Below are 20,089 nucleotides of genomic sequence, written 5' to 3' on the forward strand. Positions count from 1 at the left end.
AGTAATTTCTTCTCCCCACAGTTTTGTTTAGACTGCACCCAATAGCCAATCCAAAGACATGTACCTGCACTTTCATGTTTCATTAGCAGAGTGCTCTTGTGTCACTTTAGACAAAATAGTATGTACCATGTTGATTATTAACTCCTTTTCTTAGAGGTACAAGATTTGTATTTTTGCTTTAAAGCCAGGGAGAGATACCGTTCCCACTGAAGTGAAAACACCTCTTGACTTCAATGATCTCACGCTTTCACCTCAGATTCTCAGATTACTGGAATAATCATGATATGATCCTTAACTTCCCCCAAGTCATCCTGTATTGCAAATAACTAATCCTGTCCAAAGCTTTTTTTGCTGTCTTCTAGAAACCACGGTTAAAGCATATAAAAAGCATGACAAGGACAGCATTACATTTTTGGCATAAATATTTTTGTATTAAGGTACTTCCATCCTGGGCATTGCTTTCACTACATGGTTAGGTCCTAGTTTAAAGTATTGGAAAGGTGCTGTGGGGTTGTGCCTTTTGCTTCAGAGACAGTATTGTACTTGCCTGTAAATAACTGTTACCATTGGATGAGAGCTCTTCTGCAAGTTTGATGAAGTGACATCTTATCCCTCCTAGGCCTCTCCCTGCTTGCAAAAGGGGATGTGAACATTCAGCTGGGCAATGTCTTACTGGTTTCAGAACCATGTCGAGGTGATACTGGGTATACTATGCCTAGAGACTTGCTACTGTAGATGGGAAGACAGGTTTGATGCAGGGGACTCTACAGGAGCTGGGGAGCAGCTGAGACTGTCAATGGTAAACTGCAGTTTGGGAATGGACACCACTCTAGGATAGAGACACCTGCAGAACTGTTCTCTCTTACACAATTTTGAGCCTGTGGAATTGTTTCTTGACAAAGTCCTTAAGGGCTTTTGATGGTCCCTCTCTAACATCAGTGGGTTCAATAAGGATGTTCTTCATCTTCCACCACAGGAAGTGGGTGCTATTGGCACCCACGCTGTTCCTGCTGACCCACTTCTTATCTTTGCCCTTCAGCTGGTCAGTCAGCTGAATGGTCTTTGTATCCCAAGACTTTAATACTACAGATCTTGAATCTCTGAATTGCAGCAAACTGAAATGTAAGGGGCCCTTTACCCCCTAGCACCTAAGGGTGGGAAAACTGTTCAGCTCTAGCAACTACCAGAGCACAGTGCTTACTTCTCTTGTGTCACTTCTCCTACATCCACCATATAGGAAGGACCCACTTTTGCACCTGAAAATACAATCACAGACTGAGGACCGTCTTCAGAAATGAAAGGATTTACCTGGAACTTCCTTGAAGTGCTGAGTGATGAAACTGTCCCATTCAAGAAAGTGTCAGAAAGAGATGTATTTAAACTGAACACAACACCTCCCCCATGGCCCCCATCCCCCTGGCTAAAATTCTGTGAGAAGGGAACATAAAAAAGGAGCAAAGTATATATGGAAAGAAGTGCAGCATTCTGCAATCTTGGCTTGGGTTGAAAAGACACAGGCAGACTGAAACCAAAACTACCTGAAAGGAGGTTGTAGTAAGGTAGATATTGGTCTCTTCCCAAGTAAGAAGCGACAGGACAAGAATAAATGGCCTTAAATTGCTCCAGGGGAGATTTAGATTGCATATTAGTAACAATTTATTCACCAAAAGGGTTAGCAAGCATTGGCACAAGCTGTCCAGGGAAGTGGTTGAGTCGACAGCCCTGGAGGTATTTAAAAGACTATAGATGTGGCAATGTATTTTAAGGGGGGACTTGGCAAGTGCTGAGTTAGTGGATGGACTCAATGATCTAAGGGCCTTTTCCAATGTAAGTGATTCCATGATTCTGTCTAGGTTGGATTGTCCTTCTCTATGTTAGTAACATGTTTGTGGCTAAACTGTAATTATCCTTTGGAGTTTACAAATAGATTTCTTTTTCTAAAAAACATACCATATATTATTGTATTAATTGGAATTTTAAAAAATGAGTCATGGAGACTTTAGCAACTGGCCTGGTCTAAATAACATTTCCATTTAAGAGAAGTAAACTTTACACACTTTTTCCTTTTCCAGCTGAGGATACAGGCTTTTTGCCCTAAATATTTTACCCAGTTATGCTTTCCCCTTCCGCAGCCCACCTTCCACTGACATAATTTATCATGCTGTATGCTCAGAAACTAACCTTCCACTGACTTGCTTGGTTTTAATATTTAGAAGAGCAGGTAGTGCCCAGCATCAATCAACCCTTTTTGTTTTGTTTAACATCTATAAAGGTCAGTTTGTTCTCTACAGAGCAGTTATTGTTTACAGACCTTTCTCTGCAGTTTCACTGGCTACCGACTGCTCTCAGTTGAGATTTGCATGAAAAGTTTACTCTTCAGGGGGAGAGGCTTCAAAAAAAACTAGCTAAGGGGAAATGCCAGCCTGATTATTTAATAATTTTGTTGTGATATCATGTGCAGTCTGTCATTTGAGAGTCAAGATCGTGTACAGCTTAGCATCGTGTTACTGTCAAGCCTCTGGTAGAGTGCTGGTTTTGCATGCTGTGACCTGGCCTTGGGAAGTTGTTTGCTAATTGCACCCGTTTGTTTCACATTCAGTGACAGGTACAGTATCTAAAGGGGTCATTCATGCTGCCTTATTTTGGGTATTTATCTGAGATGATAGAGATGGAAGTTCAGGTTCCTGGGGTTTCTTGCAGAGAAAGACTAAGACAGCCAAATTGGTCATCTGAAATTAGCTTTTTTATTTTGGTCATGATATATGCTGCCAAACTTCCCCAGTTCACTGGAGAGCTGTTAATTTGAAGACGTTTCAGACATCCTCCCTTCTTTTATGTAGCATTACTCGTAGAGAGAGATTAATAGTCACTGACTCAGCTGCATGATTTTCGTTGTTCAGTGTCTAACCATTGATGCTTCTTGATGGCCTTGGGTTTTATCCATGTTTTGCTGCTGTTGCCAGCGAAACAGTGGAAGCTCTAATACATGCTGAGAGTTACACTTAGAAGTGGAGCTCACAAAACCAAATTAACTTATAAAAATGTAAAGATTACTGAACTGATTGGATTAATAGAAATCATCCAGACTGCCATGCAGGGATGAGAGCAGTCAAATCTGTCTACTCGGTCAGCCTGGAGGAGCTGCAGTGATATATACAAGAGTCAGGGGAGCTCTAATGATCACTTAGTCATCAATACTTAGACTGCTAGTAAGAGTGGGACAATTATGAGGCAGACTGATTTCAGGAAATCATTTTCCAGGAGAAATAATGTACATTTACAAATGCAGATTGCCTAGAGGGAAGGGTATCCTTTTGTGCTCTGCACTCCTCAAACTATGTGGTTTATGTACACTTCTATTAATTTTTCAAATAGATCCTACAATTAATTGACTACAACACATTACTTGTTGTCCGTAAAATCATTATAACATGGGCAGAAAAAAATTCCTATCTTTTCATACCACTCTGTTGTGACTTTTAGCACCATATGCCTTTAGCTGGTATGTAAACAAGATTTGATCCCTCCTGTTTTCGTGTTTCAGAAAAAAAATGGATTAAAAAATGCAGCATTATATATGAAGAATTATATTATCGCATTACGAGCATCCTTATTGAGGCACATTGGAATAAGTTTTGTCAGTGTAGTAGGCTCTTTCTTCCACCAATCTCTCTCTCCTTCTGCACTCCCTCCCTATGTTTCTAGCTTTTATGGAACTGGAAATCAAAGCTTGAGCTTCAAGCTATTCTGTTGCAGCTTACAATCGGTGTGATTTCTGACAAGGGTATGAATGCAGAGCCTTCTTGTTTAATTACAGAAAGCTCAGTCCTAAGACCCTGAAAGATTGTAACAGCTGCTACATTGTGCTGACAAATACCTTCTCAGCCAAGAGAGAAAGCTGGTGTGTGCAAGCTTTGCCTTCACCTAATGGAGTAGGACAAAAGAAATAGGAATGAAGAGTTTTATATATGACATGGAGCTAATTCTAAACTTGGACTAAAATTTGTAATACAAGATGGACAGACTAGGACTAAATCATGATCACATCTGAAGAGATATCAGAGAACACTGATTTAGAGCCAGATGTATACTTTCAAACTGTAGATGTTACTTCATGCTGTATCAAATGAATAATTTGCTAGAGCTTCACCTGCCATCTATTGGTGGAAAACAGAAAGTAGAAAATTATTTACCTATTAAAAGCTTGAGATACAACATTTAATAGGTATAAATTACCAATACGATAATTTAAAAATGAAAAATAGATATTCTTCAGTGTAATACAAGATTTTTTTAATTTAGGTTGAGTTGGAAACAAATACTTCTATTTCAGTAATAGCATTACTAGTGAATGCAATCCTGCTAATTCAAAGCAATCTCACTGAGTCTGAAAGAATATAGAATTTGATGCATTAGCATCTGCCATTTTGGAAATAAAGTGAAGGCAATCAGGTCAGTCATCTCAGGGGCAAATTGTGAGAAGTTTTTGTATCTTGAGGTGATAAAACATCCTTGCAAACTCTCAGTAGATACTTACAGTGAGCAAGGGATAGTGATAAGGGCAGAATGAGTAAAGAATCTTTTCATTCCACTCCCCTTTAACGTTTATTATATTAACAAAGAATTCATTTGATTTTTAGTTGCTACATTTTTATGACAGTTTTGCAAGGTTGCAATAAACTAAATATGGAGTGGGAAATGAGATCAGTATTTCTTGCCTTCCTTTTGAAGATCTTTCACTTACTGTGCAAAGCAATTTTTTCAGTGGCAGACAAGCAAACATATCAAACTCTAATACCCACATAACGAGTCCTTTTGGTGTTGAATTCTAAACCAAAGTGGCTATAATGTAATTCGACTGATATTTCATAAGAACATTAGCATGTATCTACCATCTAACTGGCTGAAAGTATAGATCAAATATCTCTTTGTACCCCCAAGGTCTTTAAAACATCTCTGTCAGAGACAAATTTATAAATGCTTTGTTTACGGTGAACTGCATACAGAAAAAAATAGATCTTCTCAAAAAACTCATGAAGACTGGGTGATGTATTTCAGAATTAGAAGCTTTCTACTTTGACATCTTCATAACAAAAAAAAAAAAAGATTTCTTCGTATGAGATGAATATGACTTGGATTCAAAGAAGAATCTTAAAAATGCTATTTTCCAAGTCAGCTTCTCAATTAACAGTATTTGCACACTCAAACTTACATGCAATGGACATTTATGAGCAAAAGAATTTGCACAAAGCAGCAGTTTGTCTATTACATATATAAATAAGAAGCAAAAGCAGTAAGCAACATGTCAAATGCACACTTATTCCCCATTTCAAGTTCATGCCTTTTAACTCCATATTAAACTAAGAAAAAGCAAAGTACAGCAATTGCTAAAGCAAAGAACTTCAATACAAAAAACTTACAGCAACAGGCCATAAATCTAGTTCCACGTCAACTCAAGGAGTATTCTAAATTTACTTATATTGCAGAGGACCATTTTTTTCTGCTTCCAGAAAAGGGCATCAGCTGGATGAGAACACAATGTGAAGGGGTGCACTGTAACGCCCGGTCAAATTGAGCACAAGTCTCAATTTGACTGGGGATTTGCAGAAAGTGCTCAGTGGTCCATGCAGTGCAAGGCTCCTGGGAACACACAGCCTCTTTCCAGCAAATGCAGATTACCTGAACATCAGTTAGGTTATATAAAGCATGTTAGCAACTAGAGATGAAACTTAGCACATTTAAAAGCAGTCATGGGATTTGGGCAACCAAATTAATGGGTGAATATATAAAGCATTATAAATTGGACTTGCAACTAATATGTAGCTCTGCGTGTTCGAGTACAGGACTTTATTGGTGGATGCCAGTCTCAGAAGCAGTCTGTTGAATTACTAACATGAAAGATAACTGAGTGTCAGGCTCAGAGACTGCCTTTTGAATCTTAGTTTAAAATTTACTAAAAAGTGTAAAGCTCTTTGACTGCTAGTTTGTTATTTGGGGATTCACTCGCATTCATCTATTACAGAAGCAGTCAGTGAGGGAACAAAATGAGAGAATGCTAAAAGATGAACTGTAAACATCTAGATTTACTTTTTTTATTTTTCCTCTAGTTTAAGTGATTTGAATTCATTGGCTTAATATGTTTTTCCCCATTATCTGTATTCTGAGCAGAACAACTCAGTGCACTCTGTAGATGTATGACAGATGATTCAACACTTCTATATTTCTTTAACTAATTGAAAATGAATTCTCAAAAAAAATAAAAAGATCCACCAAGTGAAATCCATTGCTGACTTTGCACCTGTGGACACCATGATAAATTGAATATGATATGTACTTGAGCAAGAAGAGGTACCAAAAAGAGGGGAAGGTGTTGAGTGGAAAAAGGTTCAGACGTATCAACTAATTCACTGCTTTTAAATAATCAACAGTCCACTGGCCAACATTTTCTAAAACTTGAGATGAAGGTAGGGTGCAATGTCAGAAGATAGTTTGGATCAAGAGGGCATAAGCTTTTCCCTGGAAAGGTGATAAATTCTGCCACATGCAATTATTTTTGTCACTTTCTGTACTTTTTTATATGGTGTCCTAACCATCCTCTGACATTCTGTGTGCCTGCTTCATGTTTGTAGAAATTATCAAATAAGCAAATGCCTATCCATAAATCTGGTTTCTGCCAGATCATGCAAGCAGAGCTGGTCCTGGAGCTTAAAACTTTGGCTGGACTCCATAGCAGGCCTACCACATGGTGTGACCTCATTTAAGAAGACATTTACACTGGGGGACTGGAGGATTTTCTACCACCTGCAGGGAGATAGAATCAGAAAAATTCTCCGTAACTATTGTCTGTGAGATTGTTGCACAGTGGTGGGATGTTTGCTGTGCCTGTACGATGAGAGTTCAATGCCCACTTACAGACTTGCCTATGAAGCTGGAGGATTGAGGTTGTGATTCACAGCTGCACGCGTAGGTCTTTCTGTGGATGGGTGCTGGATGTTTTAATCTATCCCAGCTTCCTTCATGGGATAGCTCCTGTGGCAGGAGCTGGATCAGTGATCCAGCTGAACACTAACAAACAAAATTTCTTAGCTTTAGGTCAAATCATCTATGAAACTTTAACACAAAGTTCTCCTGAGGACTGTGGGAGTGATAAAGTACATTTGCAAGCAGTGTAGTTTCTGGAGTAGTACTCCAAAGGGAAGTACTGTGGCTGTTGAAGTTACTTTAAAATAAATGTTGATCAGTTTATGGGAGGGAGTCTAGGATGAGCTTAACTTCAGTAACAGTGACTTGAGGCCAGTTGATGGGCAAGGTCCTAAGGAGTCTACTCCCTGATGATGAAGAGCATCTGAAACTGCCGAACACCACAGACAGGGCAGTGCAAGACTGCCTGTGTGCTTCTCTTTTTGTGCAATTAGTGCACTAATAATTTTTAGTCCAAAGCTTTTTTAAGGGCCTCTGAAGTGATACAGATTGCCACCACTTCAGCAGTGTTTAGGAAAGTCAGAAAACTTGAGGGTCATGAACATTGTTGTAGCTTAAAAAGGAAAAAAAAAAAGAAAAAGAAGAAGGAAACACTACCTGTGATCCCTTTCTCCCTCCTCCACATAAAAAACGTGATCATTCCATGGCAGTAGCAGCTTTCTCTTTTGCTTGAAATCAACATCAGAGTAAGTGAAAGGGGTCAAATAAAAGCAAACATATGTTAAACTCACTGGCATCTACATCCTACAGCAAGCTGAGAAGGCAAATTTTTAGCAAATCTTTTATAACCTGCGTATTGTTCTAAATCAGGTCTGGTATGTTCAATCATATTTTACTCAGTATCTTTTTTATTTCAGATTATTGCTTTACTTTTTAAGTGAATGTATTTCATGTTCATGTCCTGAGCAGCAGTAAGCAGGTGTGACATCTGCTTAAGAAGAATAGAAGTGAACAATAGATAGACAGGGCTTTTCAGATGCAGAACATCAACTTTTTGTACTGACTGAGTCTCCTTTTCCACTCTACAGTAATCTGGGTGATAAAAAAATGTTCAGCTTCTGGGTAAAGTCTATTTGAAACTAGGTATATCTTTTTATGTTTGCTCTCAATGAGACAAGTATAGTGATGAAGCTATTATGTCTCAAAGTCTTTTGATAAGGGCATATTAATCACGTTTCCTTTGGCCTGAGAAGTACATTATTCCTTTTGTCTCAGCAGCTGTGAAGTTCCTAATATCTCTTCCTCACTGATTATTGACAATTTCATTTAAACTCCAGTGAGTAGCTATTGTGCATTTATTTTCTTTTCAAACAACTAATGAATTTATATATGTGTAATTCTAATTTACATTTTTCCAGTGTGATAGCAAGTGTGATGCTAACTGCTTGGCTGTTCTGTGGAATTTCAATTGAATGCCTCCAAGCTCCAAGAGAAAATGGAAACATCTGCTTTCCAAACTATGTTTTGACTGGCTGAGTGACTCAACTTGTAAAGCCAGCAAAAAGAGCAAGTAAACTTTCTTTTTATTTGCCACTCAATTGAATAATCAGAACTGATGGGAAATATTTTTCTTCTTTTTTGATTAAAGTAAAATCTGGTTGTCTACATTATCTCTCAAAAGCCTGTATTTTGGAAAATGTCCTGAACCAAATGGCAGAGAGCATTAAGAAGGGTAGAGAGAAAGATCAGGCCAGTTTGACATTTTTTCATTTTAGCAATTGTGAAGTGTTTCAATTTCAAGTAATGTTTGATAATTAATTTCAATGAACTCATATTTCCAACCAAAATGTCATTTCTAAATTAGGCACCAAAAACTCCTATGACAAAATGCTGAGTGAAAGCTTTTAAAATATATCTTTTTCAAGTATACAGAAAATTAAATCAGCACCAACTCTTTTGTAACACATTTAGTTTGAATAAATAGGCATTTTCTGATGAGAATTCCTGAGCAGGAGCAGTCTTTTCTGATGAACAGCAAGTGGCACCTAAGTGACTAGAGATTTTCTCTTGTGGCCCCTCTACTGATTTGTCCTCTGCTTTTTACCCACAACTGTGGGTAAATCCTCTACTGAAACATAATATATATTTAATTTTCTGTAATCTCTCTACTAGCAAGCAAAACCAAAACAGAGACACAATCATTAATTTGTGAGATTTACACCCAGACAGATCTTTTGCTTTGACTTTATATAGAGCCTAATACAGTTCTTATAGCTCAGAGGATTGGCAATAATAGAATAACCAGTAAGTTACTCTGAAGAACTGATGAAATTGAAGTTTGCATAAACCTAAGCATGTAATTCCACAGTTTCTATACCTTGTCCCAGATATGTATATCATAGAAAAAATTTTAATTTCATCGTGGAAGGAAGAAAATAGGAGTATTATCTATCATGGTAAATGGATTGAAAGCCACTGAACTCAGTAGAAAGGGTCCTTTTCTGTTCATTATCCCTTGTATCACCCTCTGAAAAACAAAATGCTAAACTGTTTTGAGCTGAGGGAGAAAATTTCTACATAGGTAGATGTTCTGTACATCCATTTTAAGCCTCATGAAGAGAAAACAGTTCTTGCATACTTCTCAGAGTTTTTTTGTGGAACTTGGCCACAAACGCATCACTGTGGAAGAAATGTGGATTTATGGCTTGCTTTACGGTATGGCATTCTTCTCATGTTCAGCAACCCAAGACCAAATGCTCCTACACTCTAGGAGACACAGCCAGTGAGGTTAGGAAAGTGAACATCTACGAAACTCATTTAATGAGTTAATGTAATTTTTTGGTTCTTTGCCAAAAGGTTGTCTAGAGTCTTGCAAGTGCTCCCATGCTGTGGAATGCCACCTGGCCTCTTCTGGAAAAGTGCCAGATATTACCAGGATGGATTTTGATGAAGGAGCTGTCCACGCCACCTGGCACACCAAGCCATGTGCACATGCTCTGCTGAGAGCCCTGTTGGCAGTGTTGGAGATGGGAAGTCATTTACCAAGTCAAGTGGGCTTCTGACCACCTGAATTTGTGCACAATTTGGCACTCATGCTGCATCCAAGTTGAGCAAACTGTCAAAATTAATAACCATGAAGCACAAGTGCATGCATCTAGATAGAATCCATGTGTTTGGATCAGTGGCTGAGCTGCCCAGACTTCAGATGAAGCTTGTTCTCTTCAAAATATCTGTGGTCAGCAGAGCCCATGTTTGTGCATGCCTCTAGAGCAATTTTATCCTTCATGTCTCCTGTCTTGCTGCTAGTGGTTTGGAAAAAGGGTTGAAGAAACTGTGCTTTCTCTTTTCTTCCTCACCAAGAACAGGGGTGGTGAGCCAGTATAGGTAAAGGCTTATCTACAGTGAGGCTGAAGTTGGGCATATTCCTGCACCAAGAACAGTTAGTTCCCAAGCTCATAGGGAGCACACATAGGCATAGCACTGCAAAAGAAACACCAAATTCAAATCAAAACCCCAAACCCAATAACGAATCAGATTGACACCCCCCATTACCCAAGAAAACAGAGTATCCTGGGTCTTAGCCTTCATCTATCCCAGGGCTCTTTGAAAGAAATTTAAAATAATTGCTCTAAGCCCCCTCATTATACCCCAGTTATGAAGCTGACAGGACCAGTTTCTGCTCCTCTTACATTTTAGAAAAACTTCAAGGTTTTTCTGAAGTGAAAGAGTTAACTATAATCTTCCCAGGGACCATAACATCAGCAAAGGTTGCCAGACAACAGTGTTTTGTCCTCCTCAATTACTACGTCATGCTGGGAAGGGGTCTTGGAGGCAGAGGTGTTGGAACCATGCCTCACAAGAAATCCCCAGCTCCCAGTTTGGCTTCCCTGTGAGCTCCTGCTGGTATGGGCAGGACGTCACTGACTGGGGCCCAGGAACTGCTTGTAACATTTTATAGACAGTGTATTTCTTCCCCTGAAGAAGTGCCACAAGCAGACCTCCTGGGAGAGGACTGTCATTGTTTGGCCTTTCTCCCATTTCCGTTTTCCTTTTCCTGTTCACTGCAACATTATAATCTTCTTCAGTTGCCTTCACAGAGATGTCTTTAATAATGGATCTCCTGAATCCTTTGCCCAATAAACAAATTACGGGGAAGCAGAGCTCTGCTGAAATGGTAGAGCAGCCTTCTGGTATTGAAACTGATGTCATTCATGGGCCAAATGGAAGAGTTCTGTACTTGTGCTTTTGGTCCAATGGAGAAATTTCTTCTGTAATTAAGGGTGGATGAGAGTGAGTTATGTGCTAATAGCTCTATTTGATTTGGATTATCCATTGGCTGGAACTAATCTCTTTAGCCATGGGACATGCTTGAGTACAGTGTCTCAGATTGGGAGACCGGCTTGTAGGGCAACATCCCACAGGCACAGAGGCATCTGATGTGTTTCATGGCACTGAATTGGTGAAGTATTACAATGCAGGTGTTTGAATCTGTAAATGTATATGTCTAATGAGTTCTTGTATTTGAACATAACAAGATTTTACTTGCAGTGAAGACAGAACCTTTGTGTTTATTTAATGCGTGATGACTGGCAATATGAATGATTCCATAGCCAAGGGTGTGAGGTTATGAGTAAACAGGGTGGGGTTTTTTAGCATTTATCACAAAAGACTTGCTAGATATGGGATTGGATTTATTCATCCACGAATCTTAAACCAAGCAAAACATTGTTCCTTATAGACTATATATAGACTTTCAGTTTCTACTTGAGTTGGTCTTATTGATAGGATCAAATAGTTTTGTATCCATTACATTTAGAGAAGCAATGCTCTGCTTCCTTGATGCATGTTGGAAGGGGTGACATATTGTGATGGGAAATTATTATTTTCATATAGAAGCTTAATTTAGAGTAGACTTTTAGACTAGCAAGATGACTGTAGCACAGCACAGCAGTCAACACTCTTATGTGAACTTGAGGAAATCATAATTCATGAGAGGTCACCAAAATTTGTAGGTATATGCCTAGATTAAGGCTGCAGTAGTCACTGGGACTAGTCACATGCTGAAGTTGAAAATACACTCAAGTGTCCTTCTGTATAGATATATAAATAGTGCACCCGTTTGTAATTGTAACACTTTTTCTGCAGCTCCACTGACTTTAATCTACCTGTGCTATTCTTTTCCTTCAGAATAATGAACTGTATAAACTCCTGGGGATTTTGGCACAGCTCAATAGCCCAGAAAAAATAGGACAGACAGAAAATTAACGCAAAATATTTCTTCCTATCCTGACATTCAAGGAGACTGTGATGAGCTGAGTTTCTGGACACTTAAGGACCTTCAGCCAGCTTTTGCTCGTACACAAGTAGAGATTGATTACAATAGAGAGACAAACTATTTGTGTTGGACTAGGGTCAGACAGTACACTATTTGTGCCAATCTATCATAACTTTTCAATAGAAGAATGTGATCCTCAGAGTTTTTAAAAAGTGCAGGTATGTTATGTTATTAGTCAGCCTTCGTTGCAATATCCCTGGGTTTGAAGTCTCCGTATTAATAAGTCATAGGGAACTAACTTGGGTGATTGGGTCATGAGCTGTCAATGTCTATTCTTAGAAATAATCAGGTGTGGCTAGTGGTGAGTTTCCATCTGGTACAAAATACATGTACAGTCTGCTTGCTGGTAATAATATTGGGAAATACATGGCTTACCTGGGGCATTCTCAACTGGCAAGAATTACAATACTCATTTCCTCCTCTTCATGTTATCCATCTTTAGTGACTTTCTTCTATGACAACAGCCTCCATCTGCAGGGATGCCACTTGATTTTGTTGGCTGTGCATGCAATCTAGGCACCTGCCACGGGATCACCGTTGATTTCATTGGTAAAGGCCAAGGGCCAAAAAAGGTAACTTTGCATTAGCTGTCCTAGCAATGCAACTAACTTACTGTGCAGCAACTGTTGGAGAGCAACCATATCCAGTGGGTATACCTACTGCTTTTTCTTTGCTTCATTTCTGTGTTTTAAAAAAAGACCAAGCAAGCGCTGCAATCTTTAGTCTGCATTTTAGCCAACGCACCAAGACTGTGACATCATTTTGCCTTGCCACATTTTCCTCAGTGGATGGTGACTAGGCTGACAGCCCATGCTGAGGTTAAGTTCTGCTTAAGCTTGCTCCCCTTCACAGCATCAGTGAAAGAGTACTGAAAGTCCTGAAGACTGTGAGAGCATGGACACTGTCTTGTTTTTGTCACATCTGAATTGTTCTTATTCTGTATGCTTTTGAAGAATGTCTTCTCAAAAATATTTTCACAGCAAAGTTATGTTGTAAAAATGATCCAGGACATACATTTCCTTCCAATGTGCTGTACAGATGCTGGACTGATTTAATAACACTATTAACATCGCCCTCATCCTCTCCCAGTACCTCTGAAATCCCTTTGCTAGCAACCCATAATTACAATCCCTAGAGCAAAAATCTACAGAGTACTTGATCTCCAAAGGTGGCATAGAAAAGATATTAGCACCAACAAAATTTGTAGGGCTGCCCTTGCAAATTTGTACAAAAGTTGACGTGAAGATTCAGGATTTTATCCAAGGCATCTTAACTACTATGATTTAGGTAGACCTGCTTGTAAATAGCGTATAGTTTATACTGTAGCCACAAACTACTATGCATTAAGTATCTGTGAAATGCTGTAACTGCAGCAAAGCCAAGCTTTAGCAGAGGCTGAACCTAGTACATCACTCTCATGAACTCCCTTGACATCCGTTTGGGAGACAGAAGTCGCTGGAGCACAGTCAAGGAGCCATGCAACCACCTCCTGACAATGCCTCTGTGTTAGGAAGGATTCCACAAAGTCCCTCTAAGAGGGAGGAAAATACCTGAAAGAGAGTGAAGTATTAGCCCTGTTGTACAAGCAGCTGGTGAGACATCAAGAACGTGGTGTATGCTACCAGGTCACATTCCAGGACAGATGGCCTTATCCTGCAGCAAGGCCCAGAGAACGGCTGGTGTACATCAGTGAGCAGTGGAATGGAAAGTTCACCATTTGAGGGGACCCCAAGAGAACTTGTCTCAACAAATATACGATGGGATGAATGTGACTTCCAAAGGGGAGTTTTCTCAGTTTACCAAAATGAATTGAGTGGTACCCATGGGGTACAGTACAGTAGTCCTGTGGAAACACACACCTAGTCAGATGAGTCAAACAGTTGGATTCACTTGTGTTGGTTCTTAGGAATCAGTGAATGTTCTTGGAAATATTTCCTTGTACTCTTGTCTCTGCTAGTTTTTTGCAAGATGAGCGAGGGAGACCCAAAGACCAGATGGAGCTATGAGGGAGGTTTCCTGGTGTTATCTCCTCAGAGGAAGTAACAGTAGGCAGGGAGGTTCTGAACATGTAGTGTCTCCCTCCCTGGATTAGCAGCTTGCGCAGAAACCCATCCTCTTCAGAAACTTCACTTCTGGTGCCTCAGGGTGTTTTCAATAGTACATTTCTGCTAAGTGCCCTCTTTAATCTGTGTGAACACTGCTGACACTGACACCTGGATATAATTTCAACAACTAGAAGAAATCCTGCATGCCATGAAAAGAAGGTGACCTGTGATTCAACGTGTGTGGATTTGCACCAAGTATGTTCATCAAGGCATTTAGTTCACACAGCCTTTTTCAAGACTGATTAGCCAATAGAATTGCTGATTTAAGTTTCTGTCCTGTTGCAAGTTTGCTGGACTGCACTGGTTTGGTCTGATTTTTGCCCTGTGCATCCTGGCAGTGATTATGCCTGACTACCTGTCATGCCGGTTATGTTGCCACATACGAAGGACGTGTACTTGGGTCGACATGATCCAAATGTTCAATCATTTGAGCCTGGAACTGCTACCACTTAAAAAAATTTTTTTGTCCATGGAAATATTGCATGGTGAAAAATACCAGAAACTCTTTTGTTTTACATTTTCTGCCTCATTATTTATTTCAGACACTGAAATGGTATGACAGCAGGCAAGGAGCTTTACTGAACAATTACGGAGTCCAGAATCATAACACTGGTTTTGGAAACCAGACCTAATGGTTAACTGGTATTTTTAAAGTCATATTAAATGTCAGGACTGGGAAATGCTAGTGCAGTGAACTCCAGAAGTTTTTGCTGATGTTCTTTTCTAATTTGATGAGCAGAAACAAGTCTCTGTGCTGTATAGATGTAATGGTATTCAATTTACACCATGTATTTTTAAATAAAGCACCACAGAATATTCCTCTGGCTATATGTGTATCCTGAGGGTCTTCTTTATGACACCCCTTCAGGTGTTAGCAGCTCTGCCTCTGCTTGCTGCTATGCACGGGAATCTAGTGAAGTGTTTGGCCTGAAGTTTGTCTTCTGTCTGGCCAGTATACAAAGTGACACTGAGATCACACATTTTCACCATCATGTTATAAATGCCTCCAGTCAAGGTGTAGGGGATGGAATTGAAGTGTCAACTGCAGAAAATGTTACTGGAGCTTTGTGGAAGGAAAGAAAGTTGTGCCAGGGCAGTGAATACACTACTCCAAATGTAAGGGAACATATCCATATTAAGCCTACTTCTCCCAAAAGTAGTATTTTTTTTGCCACAGAAAGGACATTCGTAATATTTCCTTCTGATAGAAATACCAAAGTAGCTGATTTTATATCAATTAACATGACAAAAGTACTCTTTCTTTGTCTGCCTCCACTTCCTTTTGCTTTTATGAGAAAGTTACAGTTTTTTCTCCTAACTCATCTACAAGGTGTTTCAGGAAAGCATTTGTTTTACTGAGATTTTAAATTCTATCCAGAAGAACTCTTTGCACAAATGCAAAGAAAAGGGGAAGGTTCTTGCCCTTTTGACCTTTTTCTTCCTTCACTCTTCTTCATTCTTCCTTGCAGTATAAATATCAAGGAAAATCAGTGCTGTTAATTCTTTGTGGCAAAGATATCTCCAAAATATGTTACCCCAATGGACGGCTAATAATGCAACAAGAATCTGAGTACTAGCAGTAAATTATCCACAGAGGAATAAAATTTCACTCATTTTCCCACAAAATCAATGTGACTGTTACATTTGACTGGTTTTAAGATTTTTCTCCTTGAAGATTACTTGACCACTATATTTTCCCTGAGACTATTCTGATCCTTTTTGTATTATTCTTTTCTTTTTTTTCTTTCTTTCTTTTTATTAAAAATCAACTGTTTTTTTAAGCTTAGTAAATTCTCAGCTTGCCAAGCTAAATATTCCAGACAAGGAGTTACTTGTCCAAAGTAGTTCTGCTATGGTAACGCACCCTGACCTTTCAAGCAAAGGGCATTTGAGGTTGTGAAACAAGCCCTCAGCATGTGAGGTGCTGCTGGAACACCAAATGCTTTCACTACCCTTTCATGCCATGCTCCTGCAACCTGACAGTTACTTAGGGGACCTGCCTTAAAGGTTGTTTTATGGTTGTGACTTTGGCTGCAAGACTGTTTTCACTCCTGCAGAGAGAGCAAGTGTGCTTGCAATCAAGTTTTATACTTAAAAGCCTGTCTGTGCTGTTATCAAGAGCACAGCTCTAACCTCTTGTTGCTCATGATATTTCTGTAGCCCCTTTTGCTCCTGTGGAAGACCCTGGCTGTACCAGAACGTGCTCATCATGTGGACACAATCGCTGCTCCATCTGCCATGACAGGAATTGTGCCCAGCTGTAAACTTCAAAGATGTTACTTGTTTTCTTTCATACCAAAGCAGACAGCAGACTTCTGCTTCTTGTCCACACATTAGCAGCTACTGTGTTTTGCTAGTCTGAGCAGCTACAATTCAGCTTCGTGAGAGTAGTCTGCTCAGAACAGTGATCTGCACAGAACTGCCCACCTCCTCTTCCCTCTTCCTTTTCCCTCCATGTGTGCCATCCCAGGGTAAAGCCTGGAAGCTGCTGAAGGTCTCCAGAAGCTGGAGGAACTGCAGGTTTGCAGCAGGTGGTGGAGTTGGCTCTGCTCTTCTTCCTTTCTCAGTTTCCAGGTGGTATCTTTTAACTGATGCTCCAACAGCAGGGAGAAGAAAGCACCCTGGAAAATTTAAGGGTCTGCTTCTGCCATGTGAGTTAGGAGATATTTAAAGGTATAGTACGTGTTCCTCCTAGGGCAGGGAGAGAGGCTGTGTGCTGTGTGGGGAATGCATAACATTTAGGTTCTGATCAGGGAGTTGTTTTGCTTTCTGAACTGAGAGTTTCGATTTCATGCAATAAACTCAGCCCCAGTGCAAGGGTCAGGAAGAGACTTGCATATGACACTGCTTTCCTTGTGTGGTGGGGTGGGAATTACAGGGTTTTCTTCCGCCTCCCAGGTGCTGGCAACTGCTACTTTTGTCAGCACACTGCTGGCCATGGTGGACATGAAGGATAGTTAGGCCAAAAATATATTTCTGAGTGAGAAGACTTTTCAAACTTCCAAATGAAGTTTCACATAAACTGATTGCTTAACAGGTGCTCTCCACACTACTGTCTCCCCATCCTGCATATCGTCTGTCTGAAAAGTGTTCTTGAATGTATGGGGGGTTTTTTGCTCTTGTATGGATGAGGATTTTGTACATACTTCCTACTCAGAAGAGCCAAGCCATCAATAGTTAAGAACCTCATGCCAATGTTGAGGAGGCAATAACAATGTTGTCTCTCATGCCTTGCCTATGGAAGCTGGCAGCAGCAATCATAGCAAGGCCTGGGCCAAACCAGTAAGCTCTGTTGTGCCATTTGAGTAATGGTGGTCTGTTCTCAGAGGGGAAAAAAGGATGAGAGGAAGAAAAAATAAATTCTAAAGGCTGAGCACGATGTTTTCTGTTTGTCACTCTTAAATTGAACACAGTTATGTTTTTTTCCCCCTCTGTTCCCTAATTTCTGTTTTCAGTTTCTTTAAAAGGCTGGAAATTGATGAGTTTAGAACCCAGAGAGCTTTTAATTTATTGAAATTGTCTTATTCCGAAGATTAAATGAGCACAGCTCCCTGAGAGAGGGACTCACACTGAAAACTAAACCAGATTAACTGTTTCTTGTCACGTTTTGATATGTAGGCTGGCCTCATGCACATCCACAGATTGCAGTGCTGATTTTGCAAGAGGGTATTCTGCATGGCTGTGTGTCACAGCATGCAATCAAGGCTGATTCCTGTTATATGCCTCTACTCCCAAACCTCTGTGGACTCTTGAGTATTATTCTGCATAATTTTTCTTTCCTGCATTTAGTAACTGTGCTTCATTTCGTTAGTGAGACTAGCCAGCAAAATAAGTGGGATTTCAGCTGTAGAATATCAAACTCATACTGCACATGAGCAACCAGCTTCCCATCCCTGTTTGCCTTTGGCTCAAAGATTTTATTTGTAACTGAGCACACTTGTACTTAGTACTGTAACATCATATTGTAAACCCTTAATAACCTGAGAATGTCAGCCTGGGCTCATGGGTATTTACTGTCTCTCAAAGGAGTGAGACATGCTACAGCTGTTGACAGATTTGGCTCAGGGTATAACACAACGTAACAAACTTGTGAGGAGCTATTGCATCAATACAACGAGTAGGTTCAATCAGCAATACAGTACACATACATATACTTTGCTAACAGACATGAATATAGGACTATAAAAGGACTGTGAAGTTTTCTTTACTATGTTTGCCTAGAAAACTGTGATTTAAAATAATTTCTCTCTCACATAGTTGTTTGTTCATTTGCGCCTGTATCATTGACTTACAAATACATTTATTCTGTTAAAAGGTTATTTACATGCTTAACTGTATCTTTGCTATCCATACTCCTTGTGTGTAAGAAGCCTGACAATTAATGCTAAGCTTAATTCCACATTTGCAGAAGTTGGCCCACAGATGGCTGTTAATTTCCCTTGGTACCCATACAAGCCAATATTTCTGTTGTTTTACTTACAAAATAAACACCATACATTTACTTAATTATATTTGATGATATAATTCCAGGTTTTCCTTTGGCCTTTAGGGGCTCAGGGCCCTCAGGGTAGCTTTCCTCATTATTAAACAACAGTTGTATAGCTGTAGTTAGTAAATTATGGTTGAAGACATGCATTAAAACCAATGCACAGCAGTTTCTATAATAAAGTGAAAAACACACCATTACAGTGAAAAATGTGGTTTTCCAAAGGGAAAGCATGAAATGCAGTTCAAAACTGTTACCTTTATTTGCTATTTTGTCCTCCCTTTGAATGAATGATGTCTGCATTTTAAAGAGGAAAGTCATTGGAAACAGCATTCACAATGAAATGGGGCAGAGATTGTTGCTGCTTTTAATACATTTTTAATTTCAGCTGGTGTTTGAAACCACTTTAAGGGTAGAAGTAACTTGCAGCAGGGTCTGGTCACACCACAGACTGTATCCTCATGGACCAAGCCATGGGAGCTCTCATGCTTCTTGGCATATGGATGTCTTGGTCTCTTGCCTCTGTGTCTCCACGCACTTTTCAAAAAGACCTCCAAGGGTCATCCTTTATCCACAGCCTTCCTCTGAACACAGGGCCTTGTAGCTGCCTGAAACAAACAGCTATCCCCAGTGATTTTTTAATATATGATTTTATTTCTATCCCACCTTGTGTGATTGTTTGTCTTTGGCAGCAACAGTGTAAGTGACCATTTGGAAGTCTAAAATATGTAAAGCACAAGTTCTTTAGCCAAAGTTCCTCTACTGCAGAATTTGCTCCTACACTTCATATTGCATATTTTAAAATGTAATGCTGGCTGGAGGAAGCAGATAATAATCCAATGGCTGTTGACAGAATTGGAAGATATATTGTATGCAATCAGCTCCGTATTTGCACAACAGATTTAATTACATGGTAAAATTAATTTATCAAGTTTTTGTATTTATGCTTTGATTATTCATCATCAGGTTTCTGTATGCATTTTGGGACGGGTCTTTTTTGGTCTAGTCCAAGCACTGCTGAACTGCTCTGATTTGTTGGATATGTCACTGTAGTTGCAATGCTTTGCTGCTTTTTTTTTTCTTTTGCATTTTTATGCTCTGAAAGTAACATCTTTTTCTTTATCTTTTTTAAAGATAAAGACATTCCCTGCTGATACATCTAATCCTTTTTTCGATCCTTTTACAACAGTACCACAGTTTTCTGTAAGTAGAATGTGCAACTAAAAAAACTGTGTTTTAACA

General features: G+C 39.5%; 1 protein-coding gene across 4 annotated transcripts in view; it reads left to right on the forward strand.

Moving 5' to 3' along the window:
• The window catches only part of EPB41L4B (erythrocyte membrane protein band 4.1 like 4B), a 172,557-nt gene that overhangs the window by 142,538 nt on the left and 9,930 nt on the right, over window positions 1-20,089 (forward strand). For 3 of the 4 annotated variants that reach the window (XR_010431668.1, XM_064660011.1, XM_064659999.1), the window contains exon 23: window positions 19,982-20,050. The exons of the other annotated variant lie outside the window; for it this stretch is intronic. Coding sequence is in view for 2 of the 3 variants with exons in the window: in XM_064660011.1 (XP_064516081.1) it covers window positions 19,982-20,050 (69 nt within the window). In the remaining variant the exon portion in view is untranslated. The remainder of the gene's footprint in view (window positions 1-19,981; window positions 20,051-20,089) is intronic. 4 annotated transcript variants of the gene reach the window in all.

This window comes from Pseudopipra pipra, chromosome 1 (genome assembly GCF_036250125.1).
Source record: "Pseudopipra pipra isolate bDixPip1 chromosome 1, bDixPip1.hap1, whole genome shotgun sequence".
Classification (NCBI taxonomy): Eukaryota; Metazoa; Chordata; class Aves; order Passeriformes; family Pipridae; genus Pseudopipra; species Pseudopipra pipra.